The sequence below is a fragment of the Coffea arabica genome, chromosome 6c (genome assembly GCF_036785885.1).
Source record: "Coffea arabica cultivar ET-39 chromosome 6c, Coffea Arabica ET-39 HiFi, whole genome shotgun sequence".
NCBI classification, from domain to species: Eukaryota; Viridiplantae; Streptophyta; class Magnoliopsida; order Gentianales; family Rubiaceae; genus Coffea; species Coffea arabica.
Window position 1 is genome coordinate 3,593,431 of NC_092320.1, and position 19,252 is coordinate 3,612,682.

Below are 19,252 nucleotides of genomic sequence, written 5' to 3' on the forward strand. Positions count from 1 at the left end.
TGTTCATATGGCACATATTTAGAATTATCCATACAGGTTGTAGCTTCCAAATTAAAGCAATGAACGAAAAAGAAAAAATCTGTTGAACTGAGAACTGAAGCTGCCTAAATACTCAATATTTCAATCCTGGATTTTTGGACATTAGAGAGAAGTACTCCTCGAGGCTTAGGAGCTCAAGATCACCAAACGTAAAAGGCTAAAAGTACATACGAAAATTACCCAAAAAGACATAAATTTGTTTATTTTGATTGAAATCGTTGTTAGCAAGAAAGACAGAACTCTTCGTGGATTTGCTAAAGAGTAAAGGTACGAAGCTGGTGGTGGTGGAGGTTTATTTGTTTTTTAAGTTGGGTAATGGGTACTCAACATAATTACCCAAACCCACCCAAAATAGGTATGGGTTTTTATTACCCAATCTAAAATTAACCCAACACTCAATTTACCCAACCCAACTTCTAAAATTAGTGGATTGATTGGGTGGGTTGTTGGGTTTTGGGTATAATTGCCGGGTCTAATTTTGATAGTCACTTAGATATCTGACTGGAAAGAAGAGAAAGTTGGATATTCCTACATTGCAATATTTTGATGCAACATATTTTGCGTTTCCAAAAGAATAATTGCTAATTAAGCAACTATCTAAAACCAAACTTCTCCAGCCATTTCTATTTTCAACTTATTTTTCTTGACTAAATCACCTATTATTAAAATAAATTTTATATTAAAAAAAAAAAAACGCTCGGTGGGGTACAGCGCTAGGCCAAATTAGAGGACAAAACATAGCCAACGTAGTACTTTCCTTCTCCACCCGAAGGAGAAATTTGAGAAAAGAAAACGAAAATGTCCATCTTATAATATCCATCTTATCGTCATTTCTTCTTCCCTCTTTGTTCTCGATTCGTACAAAACCTCACTTGCAGCCTTTCTCCCCGCCTTAAATGGACGAGCGATGAACACTACGCCACCACCGTCCTCGAGATCAACCCCAAGCTCAGACCCACCAGTATTCATACAAACTGCAACTCTCCTGCGTTGGGTTTCACCACTACCTTTCTCAACCACACTCTTTCCTTCAATCTCCACCTCTTCCTCCGCTATCACATCCAAAACTGCAAGCCCTTTTTGGGTTCAAACCACTAGCAAACCATCCAGCATCTCATTGGCTGGAACCGGCACAGACACCAGGCCTAAACCCCCGTCCCATTCCCGAGACCAGAATCTCTTGAGACTCCTTCGCTTGAGGAAAACAGAGGAGGCCTGGCGTACACTCAGTCCGAGCACTTACCTGACCCCACGTGCCTTAGCCGTTTGGTCTGCCAATTATCGTACCAAAACACAAACTTGGGCCTCACCCGAGCGCAGGCAGTCATCCGACGCTTGAGAAATGAGCGACAGCTGCATCGTCTGGATGCCAATTCACTCGGCCTGCTCGCTGTGGCTGCTGCTAAGGGAGGCCATATCCTCTATGCCACGTCCATAATCAGGTCCATGCTAAAATCGGGATATCTACCACATGTGAAAGCTTGGAGTGCAGTCGTTAGCCGCCTTGCTGCTTCCGGTGATGAAGGTCCGGCTGAGGCTATAAAACTCTTCAGGTCAATTGCTGGTAGAGTCCGGAGGTTTGCTGACCCTACGGTGGTTAAGGACTCCAGGCCAGATACAGCTGCTTATAATGCTGTGCTTAATGCTTGTGCAAATCGTGGTGACTCAAGGAAATTTTTGCAGCTATTCAGTGAGATGCCTGAATTTGGTTGTGAGCCAGATGTTTTGACATACAATATTATGATCAAGCTCTGTGCGCGGGCTGACAGAAAGGATTTGCTTGTTTTTGTACTTGAGAGGATCATCGAAAAGGGGATCCCAGTGTGTATGACAACTCTACAATCACTTGTTGCAGCTTATGTTGGTTTTGGTGACCTAGAGACAGCGGAAAAAATGGTTCAAGCAATGCGAAAGGGCAGAACTGATCTTTGCAAGATCTTGAGGGACTCAATTATGGATGATTTAACTCCTAATGAAAGCGATATATTTGAGGAATTGCTTCCAAATTCCATTGATTCTAGGAACAGTGAGCCACGAGAGTTACCTAAACTCTTTGCACCAAACACAAGGATGTACACCACCTTAATGAAAGGTTACATGAGGGCAGGTCGCATTTCTGATACAGTGAGGATGCTTGAGGCCATGAGGCACCAAGAAGATAGAACCAGCCACCCAGACCATGTTACCTATACAACGGTTATCTCTGCATTTGTGAGAGCCGGGCTGATGGATCGTGCCCGAGAAGTTCTAGCTGAAATGGCAAGGATTGGTATACCAGCCAACCGAATCACTTACAATATCCTCCTCAAGGGATATTGCCAGCAGTTGCAGATAGATAAAGCTAAAGAACTGACGCAAGAGATGATTAATGACTCTGCAGTAGAACCCGATGTGATTTCCTATAATACTTTGATTGACGGATGCATTCTGGTTGATGACAGTGTGGGAGCTCTTGCCTATTTCAACGAGATGCGAGCAAGAGGTATTGCTCCCACCAAAATTAGTTATACGACTTTGATGAAAGCTTTTGCCTCATCAAGTCAACCAAAGCTTGCTAATAAGGTATTTGATGAGATGCTAAAAGATCCCCGAATAAAGGTTGATATGGTTGCCTGGAACATGCTGGTGGAAGGATATTCTAGACTGGGAAAAGTTGAGGAAGCAAAGAATGTAATTCAAAGTATGAAAGAGAGAGGGTTTTACCCCAATGTGGCAACTTATGGCAGTCTAGCAAATGGTATTGCCCTGGCCAGAAAGCCAGGAGAAGCCCTTCTACTCTGGAACGAAATAAAGGAGAGGTGTGGAATGCAAAATGAAGGGGATATCTCCAATTCTTCTACAAATCTTCCACCACTGAAGCCTGATGAAGGTCTCTTAGATACTCTGGCTGATATCTGTGTCAGAGCTGCTTTCTTTAGGAAAGCCCTAGAGATTGTTGCATGTATGGAGGAGCATGGGATACCACCAAATAAATCCAAGTTCACCAGAATCTATGTGGAGATGCATTCTAGAATGTTTACTAGTAAGCATGCTTCAAGAGCTAGGCAAGACAGAAGAAGGGAAAGGAAGAAAGCAGCTGAGGCTTTCAAGTTCTGGTTGGGATTGCCAAACTCCTTTTATGCAAGTGAGTGGCACTTCGATCCTGTTAATGAAGATGATTAGGTTCTGATTTTGGTTGACCACATTATGAATAACAATTGCACAATGGAGATGTCATTGTTGAAACAACTGGAATTAGGTCATCCCTTAATAGATATAGAACCAAATACAACTTATATAGAGTCTAGCTATGAATTGCAATGGTAGAATGACATTTTGTCCATCTAGAAAATTGTTTCCATTCGACTAACCCTACCAGTAACTAGTGATTGTAGCAAGCAAGGGTTTTTCATGATGATTGTAAATGCAAATCTGCAATTATATCTTCATGGGACTTGGCTACCTGAATATCTAAGCAGGATACAAGTATCCAAAACATTGACATGAAAGCTTCAGCCGCAAAAAAGCTTGAAAAAAGTAATAAATTGCTGTGTAAAATAGGAAAGCAAAGCTAAACATGATATGTCATTGAAGATTATAACTGTACATCACTGTCTCTAAACATGTGAAGAACAGGCTCGTGTACCAAAATTAAGCTGCTTCCAAAGTGATGCTTGCGTATTCTAGGCATTCAGATTAACGTACCAGTATCTCAGTTTCATGAGTCAATGCTGTACAAATGATTGGATAATTAGAAGGAAATACAGCACTAACAAATACTATGAAAGAGAGTGCAGGATAAAAAGAGAGCAGAAGGTAGCATTTATGGAACTTTGCATATGAAGGGGAAATAGAACTGGGAAAGAGAAGCTTCATTACTTGACATATTTCCTTCAAACAAAATGCCTTAAACTGATACATCTAACTTTCATGCTCATGATAATGGGAGCCTATAAACATGTCAAACTCACACACACCATTAAAAGATGCTCTTCAGCCAGAAAATTAAAGATTCTGGTGTAACTAAAATAGGGGAGAGAAATGGGAAAATAACTTAACTGTTGAGGTCCAATTTAGCCCCTTGCTCTTGATGACTGACTGTGTGAATAAGACGATGACAGCACCTGCATTTAGGAGAAGTTTCATGACATTCTAAACTGCAGTTCGTCAGCAAAATGTGGGACTAGTCATTCTTTCAAACACCAACGATTAAAATTTTGTAGAAATTAAAACCCCATGGGCATGGGAAGAAAAATGATCGAGGAGAAGGTTTTAGATTTTCCCGGAAGCTTCTTATTGATATCTTGTTCAAATGAGGCTCGATTATGTTAGAGTAAAGATCAATTTGTATCAGCCTACTGCAAAACCATGCTTACATGTGACATTCATGCAAGTTCCATGTACCCAAGATTTATACAAGTAAAAGATTTAAGTTTCCTGCACAAATAAACTTGCATGGGTGTTATTATTAAACAAAAAGAGTTCATGACACATTGATAGTCAAGAATGTAATCCAATGACACACTCAAAATATGATACATTCACATGGAGCTGATAAAAGGCACACATTACATTGCTGGTCATGGAAGTCTAACTGATTTTATGCTAAGCAGCTCAGCTCCATAATATAAAATGCAATGCCAAAAATTCTTGATCTGGGTTAACATTGTAATGTACCTGATATGTCTTAGGCCCCTTCTTTAGCAAATAACCAACACTGTTTAGATTTTCCACAAAAGTGTCTATATCTGGAACCCTTAAGGCAATCCTGTCTGCCAGGCTGTATAATTCCTGAACAAAAGACTGTCAACATGTTTAGATTTTCTTGCATGATGGCTATAACTTCCAAACAGAAAAAGGGGAAATTTCATAAAAGAAGATCAAAACCACATACGGATATAGTAAAGCAATCCTTTTGCTGTAACTCTGATTGCTTGTTTAAGGCACTTAAAAACCGTTTTGCTTCTTTCTGTTGGCTCATTCCACCACTTCGCCCAAAATCCACAAGGCCATGTTCGTCAACATACTTATCATACAAAGATTCTTTCATTATTTCCACAACATCCTGCAAAGTTCATGCACCAACATCAAATCATAAATCGTGTTTATGGGTGCTCTTTACCGAAATGCACCAGTGCCAACTTGTGCAGCATCAAATCCTTGATCAAGTCATGGAAAACTATCCTCTCAAATAACAACTAATAATTGTTTCTTTTTCTTGGTTTTTCTCACTTGAGGCAATAAAAGTTAGACAAGCAAGCAGTAAGCAGCACTCTGATGGCTTCATACACTGACTTTTTAAGTATTGTGAAATGATGCCATTGTTTTTAGCAGAAAAGTTAGCAGATAGAACAGAAACAGTGAAGTGATACGAAAAACATCACAAAAAACGATCAAGGGCAATAGTAAAGGCAACCACAGTGAACCAGGTTACTAATCTTAGTAGTTACCTTCTACAAAATGTACATACCATGGCATCTTGAACGGTTATTTCATCTCTTAAATCCACCCTAGCTCGAGCTTCTGCCAGCCTTACTAGACTTTCTAATTGCCTTGCTGTTATTGGTGTACCATCAGCAGATGTGTTATGGTCTCTTAATTGCAAATAAAACCTCTGCAGGATTTCAGCAGCTGGTCTTGTCATCCTGTAAGAGAATTGACAAACCAAACTTATGGAAAAAGTATCCAACATATCCACATGAAAATGCAAAATTAAAAAGTAAAACCAAAGAATGCTTTGTAATTACAAGATGCATACAAATCACCTAGGGAAGATATATGTCTTTGCATAAGCAATGTATTTACGGAGAAGAGGACCAGGCAATGGAACAAAATCACTGTCCTTTGGATCAAGCCTCAACCTAGCAGCTAGAGAATGGCTTCTTAAAGTAAGATTGATGCATTTGATACGTTGTGATGCTGCTTGTAGTGAAAGATGAAGCCTTTCAGAATAACATCCATGTTACCTATATTCCAGTGGATATCCAAAGTCGAAGAACTACCTCTGCAAAGCCTTTTAGCTGCTGGTGAATTTTGTCCATTTCCAGTATGAAGCTGCAAGAAATGCTTCAGTTTAAAATTCTTGTTTGAGTTTATGTATTTACATGTAAGTGGTACTACATGTTACTGAATAGAATCTAGACACGCAAAGAAATGGCAAAACTATTTCCAGACAAATGAAACTGAAATATAGGCCAAGAATCATGACAACAAAAAGCTGCTGAAGCAATTAATGTACTTTCATTCACTAGCTTAGCAATTAGACCATGTTAAAAACTGAGAAAACTCATTGCAAAGGAATATCATCTTGATACAAGAGGTAGTACTACACAAGGTTTGTAGGATATTGGCACTAAAAAGTTTTGGATTGTCAACAACCCTCAAAATGGTTACTTCAGCAGTTCTCTTATTATATTCCTCATTCTTCCATACAAACAGGCCCCTATTACATTAGAATTTTCAAGATGCATACCTGCTGCAGGCAATCATGAAGAAAGCATGAAAGTTGACGTGAGTAAACTAAATCTATTCAGTAACCTCTTTCTTTTTTGCTTACAAATGTCAGTTACTTGAAATAGGAAAATAAACTCTTATATACACAGAGAGGCACAACTTACTGACATAATGTGCTCTGAAAGGCGCTTGTCCAGTAGTTCATCAGGCTTGTCAAGTAATATAAAAACTAGATCAAATCTTGACAAGAGAGCAGCATTCATCTTCAAGTTCTCATTCACAGTTTTAGCGCGGCTGCATTTCAAACCCCAACACATGTATCACACAATTCTAAAGTTCCAAAAGGCATGGGAAATGATGTAAAAACCATCAAGTCATATGTAAACCAAATATAAACATGCAAACACATACAAAAACGAAAATGTATGTGAAAATTTATGCAAAATTCAAAGAGTAAAAGGCAGGAACATAAATAACTGTTCTCTTTATTTTAATTTTCTGATGACACGAATTGGACAGAGCCAAGAATAACAGCACGACAGGTGCATTAATAGAAAAGAGCATAGGAAATCTGCTCAAGAATTAGACAAAACTCAATGTCACCTATATGCCTTTTCTTGATTTAATTTGTTGATTATTGGTTAAAATGATGCAAAGCAAGCTTCAGGTCCCTATTTCAGTAACAGCTGCTAATTTCACTATTACAGTTTAACACAATTATATATTCATCATTATTCAGCTTTGGAAAAAAGCAAAGCAACTCTCAAACAAGTATGACATCAATGTGAAGTACTTATAATGACCCCCAGCAGGGTTTGCGGCAGCTAAAACAGATGTTCGGGCTGATAAACTTGCCACAAGTCCTGCCTTTGCAACAGAGACACACTGTTGTTCCATAGCTTCCAATAGAGCCTGTATTATATAATTGATGAGTATGATCAAAGAGGCCTTATAAGTGCAAGTACAATTATGGATACCATGGTACCTGATGTTCTGCTGACATTTTGTCAAACTCATCAATACAGCATAATCCACGATCTGCAAGTACCATTGCACCTGCAAAAACAAAGAATATGTACCTGAGAAATAGATTGTAAAACCATGTAGTGAATGATAAGAAGTTAAGATTTATCCATTGCCATTTACTGAAGCTTGAGGTGATCCAAAAATAAATAACACACCTACAACATTGGACAAAGAAGTCCAAAAATCAATATTAAAGCATTATATGTGCTTCAATTCTGGGTAGAAAAATTAGATTTACTATTTGAATGGCATAATGCGCTACATCTCCTGCTATATAACAGAGGAACACTCAAAATTTTTCCATTTTTTCTTATTTGATTAGGCTAGATAATTTTGTTATGTTATGAAATTCTTTAAGTTAAATGAACTCTAGTAATATATTAAAGATCATAGACATTGAGAAACTCTATAGCTTACAAAAATCAAACCACATGCAACCAATACTTTATAAAAATGAAAGTTCTCTTCCTACCAATTATTTGATTACTTTGACAAGTCAACTCTTATTAAAGTAATTGGATGTACGATCTTTGATGCACATTTCAGATAATCAACACATTACCAGCCTCAAAAGCATAGTCACTTGTCATATGATCCTTCACCACAGCAACAGTTAGGCCTGCATTAGTTGTCGCATTACCACATACATATATGCCACGTGGAGAAATAGAAGCTGCTGCTTGGAGTAGTTGACTTTTTCCCATTCCAGGATCACCTAATGGATCATGCTTAGCAGTAATTAAGTTGAAATTTCTATAAAGAACCATATATGCCAATTAACTTAGCACACAACCTGACAAACACAGCTTGAATGAGGAAAAACTATTACCAGTTAGACATATGGGAGGGGGGGAGGGCGAGAGAAATGGAAACTGCATACCAACAATCAGTACATGGATGTCACCTCTGACAGGCACCTTATTCTGATCCATCGAATGCTTCTGCACCCCTCCAAACAATGCTAATGTGATTCCCGCTGTTAATTCCCCAAAAGAAATGTCACGAAACAGGTTATCAGTATAAGTACTAACAGATACATAATTAAGGAATTAAAAGCATAAAAGGTTCTATATGGTTTTACATGAAAGAGAAACAATGTTGAAAAAAGTGAAGTGAAATTTAGTAGCAAATCCAAAGCCATAAACATCCTCTTGTTCCATTTTGTTTTGAGAAATTTGTCATGTACAACCTTAAGCATGCAAGAAGCATCCCTACTCAGTCAAACTTAAATCAAAATCAGAACTATGAAATCCTGGAGTCCAGAAAATTCTTAGGTGTGTGTATTTACTCTCTTGAAGTAATCACCATCACAAAAAGACTGGTGAAAAACGATGCCAACAAATCCTGCAAAGGATGGAATTAAATTTAACAGTAATTCCACCATGCCAGTTTACCCGTTTAGTTAGAAATATAGCGCACTATATGGGCATATGTGGTAAAGGACACTTCATCCAGATGAAAATCAGATGGCTTCAAGTGAAAGACAGATATGTTTATTGACCTCTCATTCTCTTTAGAGCCAAAAATAATATTAATTTATTGCAGGTGGGCGCCGACAATGTTAAGGGATTGAAAAACAAAACAATAAATGCCCAATAAAAGCACCACAACCATGGAAAAAAACGTGCAGGTTCCAGGACAAGTTGTGCAGTAAAAATAATGAGCCAACTCAGAGGGATATATGAATATTTTACATTGTAAAGCACGATGGTAGATCTAATAACAAACAGTAAAGAGATAAAATTTACAGTAAAACCAAACTAGTGGACAGGCATAAAACAAATCTATTGATTGTGCTTCAACTATAATTTGATCCTCAGAGAGGACAAGAACAACAGTGAAAGACAACATAGTATTGTATGGTCACCTATTCTCACTGCTTGTTACTGGACATAGATTTGAAGGAGATGAAAAAAGAGGCGAAAAAGATGTACTAGTTCTTTTAATGGCATCCAGTGAGAAGGAAAAGCTGAAGACAAAACGTCCAAGTACCTTTCACAAGTTCATGCCCATAGATTGACGGGCAAATAGATTGAAGTATTTGCCTAAAGACATCTGAACCGTATTCCTCAGAAAACTTCACAATAAATTCCAAATCTCTTGGAGAAAATGAGAATAAATCAGACAGCTGTGTTGTTCTAGCATCAACTTTAGCATCTTGCAAATCCTCCGGTAATGATTGAGATTTCAAATTTTTTATCGAAACAACTTCTAGGTACAAAAAATATAGTCCTTGATTCTTGCCTTTTGATTTTCCTGCAGTATAAAGAATACCATCAAACTAAAATAAAGTCCAAGGTATCATACACATGCTAAGCTAACTATGCAAATCTAAACAGCAATTTGATAGCAAACATTATAAAAGGCAAATAAACTTTCACATGTTTACTTATTACATCTGATTGAACATGTCTACTGGGTGATAAATAGATTTAGTGTTATAACAGCCTCAAAGTGGCCAACAAACCTTAATCTCCTACAGCAATAGCATTAATAATACGCTGAAGAGCTATGAAAAATATGCTGCTTGCATCTCAAAAATTCTACTCTTACTTGAATAAAGGAGGCTGTAACAGGGAAGGTGTAGTACAGACCAAACGAAAGAGCAATAGAAAATCAATCATGGATAATTGATGACACACTTTACCTCCCCCAATATCCATGTAATTGTTGATCATCCTGATAATACCAGTCACCGTCACGACGTCCCCAGGGATACATGCATCTACAAGGTCTTCGGTCAACTCGCATTCAACAGTCCTAGGCACCCTTCCTTCTTCGTGATGTTCATTCTTCAGCAGTTCCTGAAGTCTTATAAATAAGAGAAGTAAAGCCTTATATACAAAAAAATGAGAAATATACTACGATACTTTAAAGTTCTAGGGGCAAATAGGGAGATATGCACGTGAAATGCATCTTTGATCGCTTACCTTATTTTCTGAAAGTCTATTGGTCGAGCAGTACATCTTAAAGGATCAAAACTCCTACTTCTGCAACCTTGGATTACACAGATTGAAGGAGGTGAAAATTTTCCATCGGGAAAGTTGCAAGTGATGTTGGTTCCACACTTTGTACAGACAAAGCACATTTGTCTAACCAGAGGCCTGACTGTGCTAACTTTTACAACAGTACCATGTACAGATACAAGCCTGTCTATTGCATAAGCAAACGATAATATTTACTTAGCTTAGAACTTTAATTGGATTTTCTCTACAGCATATATAACTAGAAACTCAGGCATAACTGTAGATTGGAATTACCAATATAAGCAGCTTTTAAGTTCTTCAATGCAATCAACGATTCAGGATAGTTGTGGAGACGGATATTTATCTTTACAAATTCCTCCATCATATTGCTGTCCCATTTCATCATTAAAACCTTTTTGGATTCAAGAATAAATGAAAATGTAATTGAGTGGGTCACCAATATAAGTTAGGTCTAGTTGAAACTTGGTAGGATCATTTTATACCTTGTGCACTGCAGCACTCAAGCACAACAGGGCATCTTTAGGATTTTCCTCCATTGCTCCATACAGTTCTTTAATCTGACAAATGCTTTTTAACAGCTGGAAGTCGAGCGATAAGAAGCATAAACCATCATCATTTTTTACCTATAAACATCATCAATAGGACATCTTAAATTAAAATCGAAACTAAGTTGACAACCAGAAAATAATAACATTTAGATGCACTGTGCAAAGAAAGCTGGATGTTGAAATTGAATGTTGAAGAGATATATGCCAAGTTGAAGGGGGAATCAGGTGAGTTCAGCACCACAAATTCACCATTTGATTATCTTAGAAACAGAAAGTCCTAAACTCCCATTGCTTGGAAGGGAAGAAAAAGTTTCTGATGTTCCATCATGCAATGCGTCAGTTTAATTATTTGTCCACTTATCCCTTGCTGTTGCCCTAAAAAGTACTTGAAAAGAAATTTAAAGAACTGCGTCAAAACATTTCTGGCCTGTAAGCTTTATTGTACATTTAACGTTTTATATCTTTTACGCCCTCAGAGACGAACTCACAAGTCTCCTCCCAGGAGTCTAATTCTCAAGACAGGTATTCCCTGTACCATTCCAGACATCCAGGCGTCTATGTTGCTGATTCAAGACATGCAAGTTTATGTTACTCAATTTGAGGAAAATGCTGTATAAAATTTTTATAAAAAAAATGACTATCCAACACCTGAAATCCTATGCCAATGCACGCTCTCAACCAATTTCTGATAAATACCATATAAGCAGCTGTCAAAATTTTTTAACATACTCTTTCTTTTAGTTCAACATTGCTCACATACGTATTTATGAGCTATTTATGCTGCTATAGCAAAACTGAGGTCCTCATTGATATTTCAACAATGCATGTACAGCAGAATTCCTCCGAAATATCTAGCTATACTTTACAATCAATGCCAAAAACCAAGAAAAAGAACGATCAAAAAGACAGAGAAATGAAAACATTACTTTAAACTCCATGCGTCCACTCACAGCTCAAAATCTAGAATTGATTTTTGCATACATTTTTCTAGGTGATAAAAAAGTCGACCAAGATGTTAAAGCTTGAGGTTGTAACACTGGATTTTCATCTCAAAGCAATCTCACCGGAAACGTGAATAGTATATTATGGTGAAACCTTTCCTTTTCCCTGTGAGTGCGTTTGAATCTTCTTCTATGCATGCATTCCTACCTACAAACTAGAAGTGATTTATAACTACAATTCGTGTCATCAGTTAGACGAAACATACTCCGCTAGTTTAAATAGCAATTAAATTGCCCTAAATCGATCTGAATTTCTTTCCCATTCAGTTTTTTTCAGTTTCAGTGCGTATTGTGTAGAAAGAGTGAGATAGACCTGTGAGACGATGGTCTGGCCGATTGGAGCAGAGAAGAATCGGACGAGTTCGGAGGCGAGTTGGAGTTTAAACTTGGAAGCCTCCAGAGAGATGTCGATTTGGGGGAAATACAGGGCAAGGATATTGGCGAGGTCGTCCGTCACCGTCCATCGCTGATTCTTCGAGTTCCTGGTGTTCTCTTGATGTCCGTACATCGCAATCTACCGCGGAGGAGGTGCCACAGTGGCTCCACCGTTGAAACGTTTTCCTCTTCTCTGATTTTGGCGGGAAAATAAGTTCCGAACGCCAAAGATGCGCGCACGCAAAAGTTACGCAACAGGCCCCGGTTTTCTTTGATGCGGTAGGAGTAGTAGTTTAAAGTTTAAACACTACAAATGGGAGAATGGTTAGGCGGTAAGGCCACCGGCCCGCTTTCATTTATATTACGGTGCAGGCCCAATTACGTACTTTTCGGTGATTTTTCTTTAGGAAGCCCGGCCTTACTGTCCCAATATTAGCCGTACGTAACCGGCACCCTTCTTTTCCTTTCTTTTCTTTTTGGTTTTGTGAATCTATTGCATTTGTTCAACAGGACGCAATAAACGGAATCACCGAGTCAACATAGGCTTCTCAACTTTCATCAAGCCATTGATTCATTTACCATGCTAAGAGCAAATATAAACAGTTACTGTCAAGATTGACGTTTAATTACAGATTCAAAACTTGGCTGCTAACTTCTGTGAAGCAGATGTTCAAGAAAATAAATGTTGGTATAGCAGAATTCCATACGACAAGCTTCCTACTCAAGAAATTTTTTTCTGATCTTTTAAGGGAAAAAGGATTGAATGAGCTCTTGTATATCATTCAATTTTCCATCATCAAGGCCATAGATGTTTATGATTAGGTCATTTCCCTACATGTTCTGCCAAAGGAACATTTTCTTTCTCGTCACTTCCCGATACCGCAGGTAAAATACTCAAAAGTTCACCTTCGCTATCTCTTGTATCTTCACCAGCTTTCTTGGATGGCATCAAAATTCCTTCCCAATCAGTAGTATTTGGATCACGAGTTCCACTCATGCCAAAAATCTTGTGAGCCTTTGAGCCAGCAACTCCATCCATGCCCAAACTTATTTCACTCTCCTGAAGGGATGGAACACCACAATTCTCATGCATGATGACTGCCCCAAAAGCATTGGCTACAACTTGATTAGCTTCTTGTAATTCTTCACATCCAACTTCCTCAACCTTCAAGCAGCTTCCTCCACTTATTTCATCACCGACTTTAATAGATGACATAGAAGAACCTTCTACATTGCTTGTGGGGTGCGAAACACCAAGTGATTTCTCTCTCATGGACATTGGAGAAGACGATTCTTGAGGGTTTACTCTCACTAAAGCTGATACTGTTCTGACATGTGAAAGTTTCCCAAACTTCGGCTTCATGTTGGAGCTCCTACTCGGACTGGGTACAGCAGCTTCCACCTTAGGTAAAGCTCCTAGGCTTGCATGTGATTGCACGGTCCCACTGGGTGTACGAACTGATTTGACCTGCATAACACAGGAACAGGACAACTTTACCATGCCACCTCCTTTAAACAAATACTTCTCCAGATTTTAGTCCATAACCAAAGGATAGATATTTTCCAGATGTCTGGACTTTGGTTGGGAAATTAAAAGGATACAATTTTCAAGGCAGGCAAAGATCTCATCTTGCTCAACCCACTGTTGGCTGCATATGTCTCTATAACTTAGCACATCTTTCTTGACTATCTTATTCCATCACAGGTCCGTACTCTTCTCGACTTTTATAATATACAACATCAACTCCTCTTGATGGTGCATCTGCAGACCATATATTTAGGTGTGATAATATCCTATTTATCTTCTCAGACTAGTATTCCCATCTCACAAGGGTAATTTTTTTCAACTTACCTTGCCTGATACTACCATCTAACAGGTTTAACACTCTGGTTTTCTATGTGCTTAACTTGTGCATTGAAATGTCTTTGAGATGATTCCGACGAGGTTTATCGCAATCCTCATTTTGCATCGTTAACTGCCTGGAATTAACTTCATAACCAAACAAGAAAAAAGAAAAGAAAGACGAGAATGCATAGCTTAAAGTGGAAGCAAAACTAACCCCATCAAAAAATCCAATTTTTGGGGACGGCATTCTCAGGCCTGATGGTCTTGCAGAATGAGAAAGAGTGCCAGCTTGTGAGGAGGATTTCCTTGGACCTCCATTTTGTATCACAATTTCCTCATTCCCATGTTGTTCTATGATCTGATTATTTGAATCATTATGCAAAGGAATGGTGTCATTGTCCAAAGATCTGCAAGAATTAGCATCAAAGCTAGTCCTTGATGTATTGGACCTCTGATTGATTGTACTTGAAGAAGATGAAGAAGCTGAGGACCATTCACTGATAGAACTAGCAGGTGATATGCTTGGAGAGATCTTGGAAGACATCAGATATGCTGAGACAGCAGAATTTCCACAGGTTCTCTTAGCAGTTTTTAATGGGGTTTTGAGCACCGAACCAGAGGGAAGTGGTTTCAAAGTTCTTTCACCAATCTTTCTTCGAACAGCCTCTAAATGAGATTTACCAAGATTATTGGATGACACATTTCCAGAACTATCAACCGAGGAGGTTGTTGCAGATTTAATCTTGGTTGAGTTTGAAGCAGAACTGGAGGAGGACGAAGACTTTGGCAGCACCCTGCGAGGACCACTGATGATGGGCGCCTTTAATGCCTGAACCCCTTTACCAGCAACTGCAAATTGTGGAGTGATTACTTGTAGAAGTATCTGATATTCTGCTCAACTAAATAATATAGATAAGAGGAAATGTTTATTACCGGTGCCAATTGTTGTCTTAGTATTTCCAAGCTTATTGGCTTGACTGGCAGCCAAAGAGGCCCCTTTTTCTGTTGATGTTGATATGGGTTTTACCTGGTTGATTACTGAGGGTGGCTTAGAAAGTGTTGGATTTGAACTGCCATTTCTAACAGTCTACTTCATCAACAAAAAGTAAAATAGAGAATGGGATTAGTCAAAAGAACTTTGTTCCATTCAAAGCAAAATTTTTTATGCACCACCTCATGATCACATGTTGGCAGCCAAAGAGGCCCCTTTTTCCGTTGATGTTGAGATGGGTTTTACCTTGTTGATTACTGAGGGTGGCTTAGAAAGTGTTGGATTTGAGCTGCCATTTCTAACAGCCTACTTCATCAACAAAAAGTAAAATAGAAAATGGGATTAGTCAAAAGAACTTGTTCCATTCAAAGCAAAATTTTTTATGCACCAACTTAAGATCACATGTTGTACTTGTCATAGAAGAATAAATTCAAGTTGGATATTTTAGAATGATTAGCTAAAAAACCAACCATGAAAAGACTATAATTCTCATGCCAATACAAATTGAAAACCTCCTAAATTTGTGAACCAGATTTCTGTGGATAGTTCATAGACTAGCAGTATAAGTTCATGAAAGATGTGAAATTCTTTAAAAGACAAACCTGTGCTGGTTGTGAACAAACAGAATCTTGCTTTACTGCTTTTGCTGTGCTTTGCAACCTAAGAGTTTGTTTTGTCTGAGATTTTGATATCCTTCAAAGCAGGTTTCTGCTTCAGGGAAAATTTTTTACATCATAGTTCAACTCAAACTATAGGAAAATGACGATAATTAAAAGCTGGTCTCCACTTTGTCTAAGTTACCTGATTTTGAGAAGCAAGGTTCATCTTCTTCATTGCTGTCAAATATGAAAAATGATAGTTAGATACAAATTGCTTTTGTGGATACAAGAGGACAAATGTACCTCAATACTAGCACAACAATGAAGTGAAATATCATGGTGACAAGACATCACCAAGATAATCTGAAATGGAAAGGAGCAGATGCTAGAGGATCTTTAATCAGCCAGTTCCAATAAACTTTGTAGGTTTCATCACTTGAAATTTATAGTATGAAGCAAACAGTAAGAATTGCGGAAGTTAATATCTATGCATATTGGAGTAAACAAAATAAGAGCTCCAAAGGGAGTAGTGAGCTGGTACTGTGCAACAGATATTGTTTATTCAATCCATGATGGATCTGCACAGGAAAGGAGGGAAAAACAGAATTAAACTACCAGTCATAGTTTTTTACTAACTTCTCAGGATATTCAATTAATTTTCTGCTGTGAGAAAAGTCATGTAAGCAGTAATGTTCATTTCTCTCTTTCTCCTCAAGACAGTTGCATCCAAATGTACCACAGCCTAATTGCATATTAGTAAAGAAAACTGATCATTGGAGCAAAATGAAAACAAGTAAGAATGAATCAGAAGGTCTTCCTTGTCTTTCAACTGGTGAAGAAGTAGCCAACTTACAAGTAACAGCTTGGCTTTCCCCTGAGGTGATCTTGCAGTTTGCATTCGTAGTATTATATGCTTTACTTGATTTCTGAATAGAGGCTCTAATATCCTCAAACAACTCGGCCTCAAAGTTTTCCAGCGTCAAATCTTCACTCCCCAAGGTAGAGATTGAATCAGTAGATCTTTGCATGTCCTCTTGAATTCCTGGTAATTTTTGCATTTCAATCTCGGCACCTTTAATCATGCAAGATAACTCCTCAGGGTCTAGAACACCTGAAAGTGCATAAGCAAGATTAGTACAATTGGAGTTGAGTCATATGCCTAACAAATATATAGTAGAACCCAGATGATACCGGCGCTTGTGAAGAAGGCATTATCCCATGCTAGACTCTTGCGCAAGTTACACTTCCCCTTTCTGCTAGCTCTACTGGGTTCGGAGGACTCATTCAGGTCAGGCAATTGGTCATCCAGTTCACTGCCGGGAGTCACGCCTGCTTCTTTTCCAGCAATGAATGATCCTAACGACTCAAAAGTATCGGGCTCCTCCTGCTTTTCTATATAACATAAGAAAGTTCTATCAGCAGAAACATTATAAGAGAAACACAAGTCCAAAAGGCTACTTATAAGAGACAAAGACGGATGGCTATTAAACAAACACTCCAAAACAGATGACCTAAAAGCCACTATTTTCACGCAAGATTAACTGACACTATCCAAAGGGCACTTTAACAGCAGGAGCTCTGTTTAAAGGTTTTGCTGACAAAATATAAAACATCAATCTGAACATATCATTCAGAGCCCAAACATCGGAAATTAGATATAGTTGGCTGGAAAAAAAGGGACACCCACTTTCAGTAGGGGGTGATTCATTGAGATAAAGGAACTCAATTCCCTTCAATTGGGCGGTGGATTTGATAATTTCATCAAGATAAATGGTCAGCCTGTCTTGCAATGTAGGGCTACATGAATTTATAGGTCAGTGAGAGGATCTCGATTCATTTGGACTAAGAAAACACAATAAGCAAGAAAAGGGGGAAGTGTCAAAAGAATATAAACCTGAAGATTGGTGATTGTGAAGGGAGAAACGGCTGGCAGAAAGAGGCGAAGGAGACGAATTGAGGATTAGGGCATCATTCTCGTTTGAAAAATCGATAAGGCTCAGCCCTTTCACTTGCAGATCGATTCTATCTGACCCCTCTTCCATTCTAACTTTAACGATAAAATTCCTCAAGATTCTCAGCTGAAGAGGCGCGGAGCAAAAAGAGGGCCTGGCGGCAGGGCGCTACTCTGCTTCAGAGATCAGTAGTGTTCTGACGGGAATGGGATGAGCGAAAGAGCAATTGTCAAAAAGGGCTGCAGACGGACAGACAATGGAACGAGTGAGAGACAGAGAGCGCAAAGTGGAATTTTTTGAACGTTTCATGGGCGGTTTCTCCAAAAAATTGAATTTGCCCTAACGATTTTTTTTTTCTTTTTTTTTTTTCATTTGCCCTAACGACTTACTTATAATCGTCCTTTTTTTATTCTTTTTCTTTCTTTTTTTCCTTTGAAAATTTAGAAAATAACAATAAAAGGGGCATTAGTGGAAAGAAGTTGGCATATACTACTTAACCTACACTATTTTGCAAGTGTATACATAGTTAAACTTTATTTTATAATTTATTCAACTATATATCATTATTGTAATGAAAAGTTAAAAGATATTAATTAACATTCGTTTCACCTTATCCTTATCTTGTTTTAAAATTGTGTGTATCTATTATTACTCTAATGAAAAGGTGTAAAAAAAATTATAACCCCATCACTCGCTTACTCTCGCTTAGTTGAAATAGTAAATTTATAGTAAAAAATTGATCCACCTTATTAAACCAATACACTTCCCCTCCTTATAAAACATGCCTGAAGAACATCAAAGTCGACTAATTCTGAAAGAGTTGCTACTCTCAAGTAGGGGTGTTTCGCGAATCGAGCCGATCGCGAGCGGCTCGAATACGAGCTCGACTCGAGCTCGTCAATATCGAGTTCGAGTCGAGCTCGAGCCAATTAAGTCGATCTCGAGCTCGAGCTCGAGCTCAAAAACATTAAACTCGTTGGCTCGCGAACTCAATTATATATTTATTTTTTATTTTTTATTTTTTATTTAATAGTAAAATTACATATATATCCCTAATATTTTATTATTTATTAAAAAAATATTATTTTATTCATTTTTAAAAATAAATATTTATTTTTTATTTTTTTAAAAATAAAATAATAATAATTTTTTTTATTTTTTAAGCTCGAGCTCGAGCTCGAGCTTGATATTTTGAGCTCGTCGAGCTCGAGCTTCACAAAATTAACTCGAGCTCGGCTCGTTTAGCCAAAGCTCGGCTCGATCTCAACTCGTTTGCACCCCTACTCTCAAGGAAGAAAAAGGCTCGAAATATAAAAAGTTATTCTTCAAGAAATTCAAGGTGAACGGCCAAAATGGTCTAACTTTCACTAACACAAAAGTTCAATGAATGATTACAGCAGACAAATCAATCAACTGTCAGATTTCCAAACCAGATGTTTAGTTTTTGCCGTTAAAA

General features: G+C 38.0%; 3 protein-coding genes across 7 annotated transcripts; 1 reads left to right on the forward strand and 2 right to left on the reverse strand.

Annotated features, from left to right (window-relative positions):
• Positions 1-762: 762 nt before the first annotated feature.
• Positions 763-12,800, reverse strand: LOC113695972 (probable DNA helicase MCM8). Of its 5 annotated transcripts, none has more exons than XM_027215231.2 (18): positions 12,347-12,800; positions 10,967-11,107; positions 10,758-10,875; positions 10,428-10,650; positions 10,145-10,308; positions 9,490-9,753; positions 8,402-8,473; positions 8,060-8,212; positions 7,457-7,527; positions 7,265-7,383; positions 6,636-6,765; positions 6,021-6,072; positions 5,784-5,937; positions 5,489-5,663; positions 4,913-5,083; positions 4,696-4,821; positions 4,078-4,142; positions 763-3,749 (listed from the first exon to the last, which is right to left on the reverse strand). In XM_027215231.2, the coding sequence occupies exons 1-17, from the start codon at positions 12,539-12,541 to the stop codon at positions 4,092-4,094; spliced, it is 2,379 nt and encodes a 792-aa protein (XP_027071032.1). In that variant the 5' UTR covers positions 12,542-12,800; the 3' UTR covers positions 763-3,749; positions 4,078-4,091. The 5 variants fall into 5 exon arrangements, with proteins under 5 accessions (XP_027071032.1, XP_027071031.1, XP_071908200.1 ...); XM_027215230.2 differs by having other exon boundaries at positions 4,696-4,809; positions 8,378-8,473; XM_072052099.1 differs by having other exon boundaries at positions 8,378-8,473.
• Positions 808-3,480, forward strand: LOC113695973 (pentatricopeptide repeat-containing protein At3g09650, chloroplastic). Its single transcript, XM_027215232.2, is given in 2 exon segments — positions 808-1,256; positions 1,259-3,480. Coding segments are annotated over 2 exon segments (2,253 nt in total). The 5' UTR covers positions 808-946; the 3' UTR covers positions 3,202-3,480.
• Positions 12,801-12,950: 150 nt separating the features above from the next.
• Positions 12,951-17,886, reverse strand: LOC140008172 (uncharacterized). Its single transcript, XM_072051730.1, has 9 exons — positions 17,739-17,886; positions 17,036-17,236; positions 16,698-16,955; positions 16,460-16,586; positions 15,848-15,938; positions 15,492-15,551; positions 15,188-15,341; positions 14,469-15,103; positions 12,951-13,876 (listed from the first exon to the last, which is right to left on the reverse strand). Exons 1-9 carry the CDS (start codon positions 17,884-17,886, stop codon positions 13,232-13,234), a joined length of 2,319 nt encoding a protein of 772 aa, XP_071907831.1. The 3' UTR covers positions 12,951-13,231.
• Positions 17,887-19,252: the final 1,366 nt, after the last annotated feature.

Bases quoted from the DNA above. Each gene is read 5' to 3' on its own strand.
- LOC140008172 (XM_072051730.1), bottom strand. From the start codon at position 17,886: ATGGAAGAGGGGTCAGATAGAATCGATCTGCAAGTGAAAGGGCTGAGC. The intron at 16,956-17,035 runs GTATCATCTGGG...ATGCACTTTCAG, and splicing joins TGCCTTCTTCACAAGCGCCG to GTGTTCTAGACCCTGAGGAG. The intron at 15,104-15,187 runs GTAATAAACATT...CACAATTTGCAG, and splicing joins TAAGACAACAATTGGCACCG to TTGCTGGTAAAGGGGTTCAG.
- LOC113695972 (XM_072052099.1), bottom strand. From the start codon at position 12,541: ATGTACGGACATCAAGAGAACACCAGGAACTCGAAGAATCAGCGATGG. The intron at 9,754-10,144 runs GTAAAGTGTGTC...TTTATACTGCAG, and splicing joins TTACATGGATATTGGGGGAG to GAAAATCAAAAGGCAAGAAT. The intron at 8,474-9,489 runs GTACTTGGACGT...GGGAATTAACAG, and splicing joins TGGGCATGAACTTGTGAAAG to CGGGAATCACATTAGCATTG.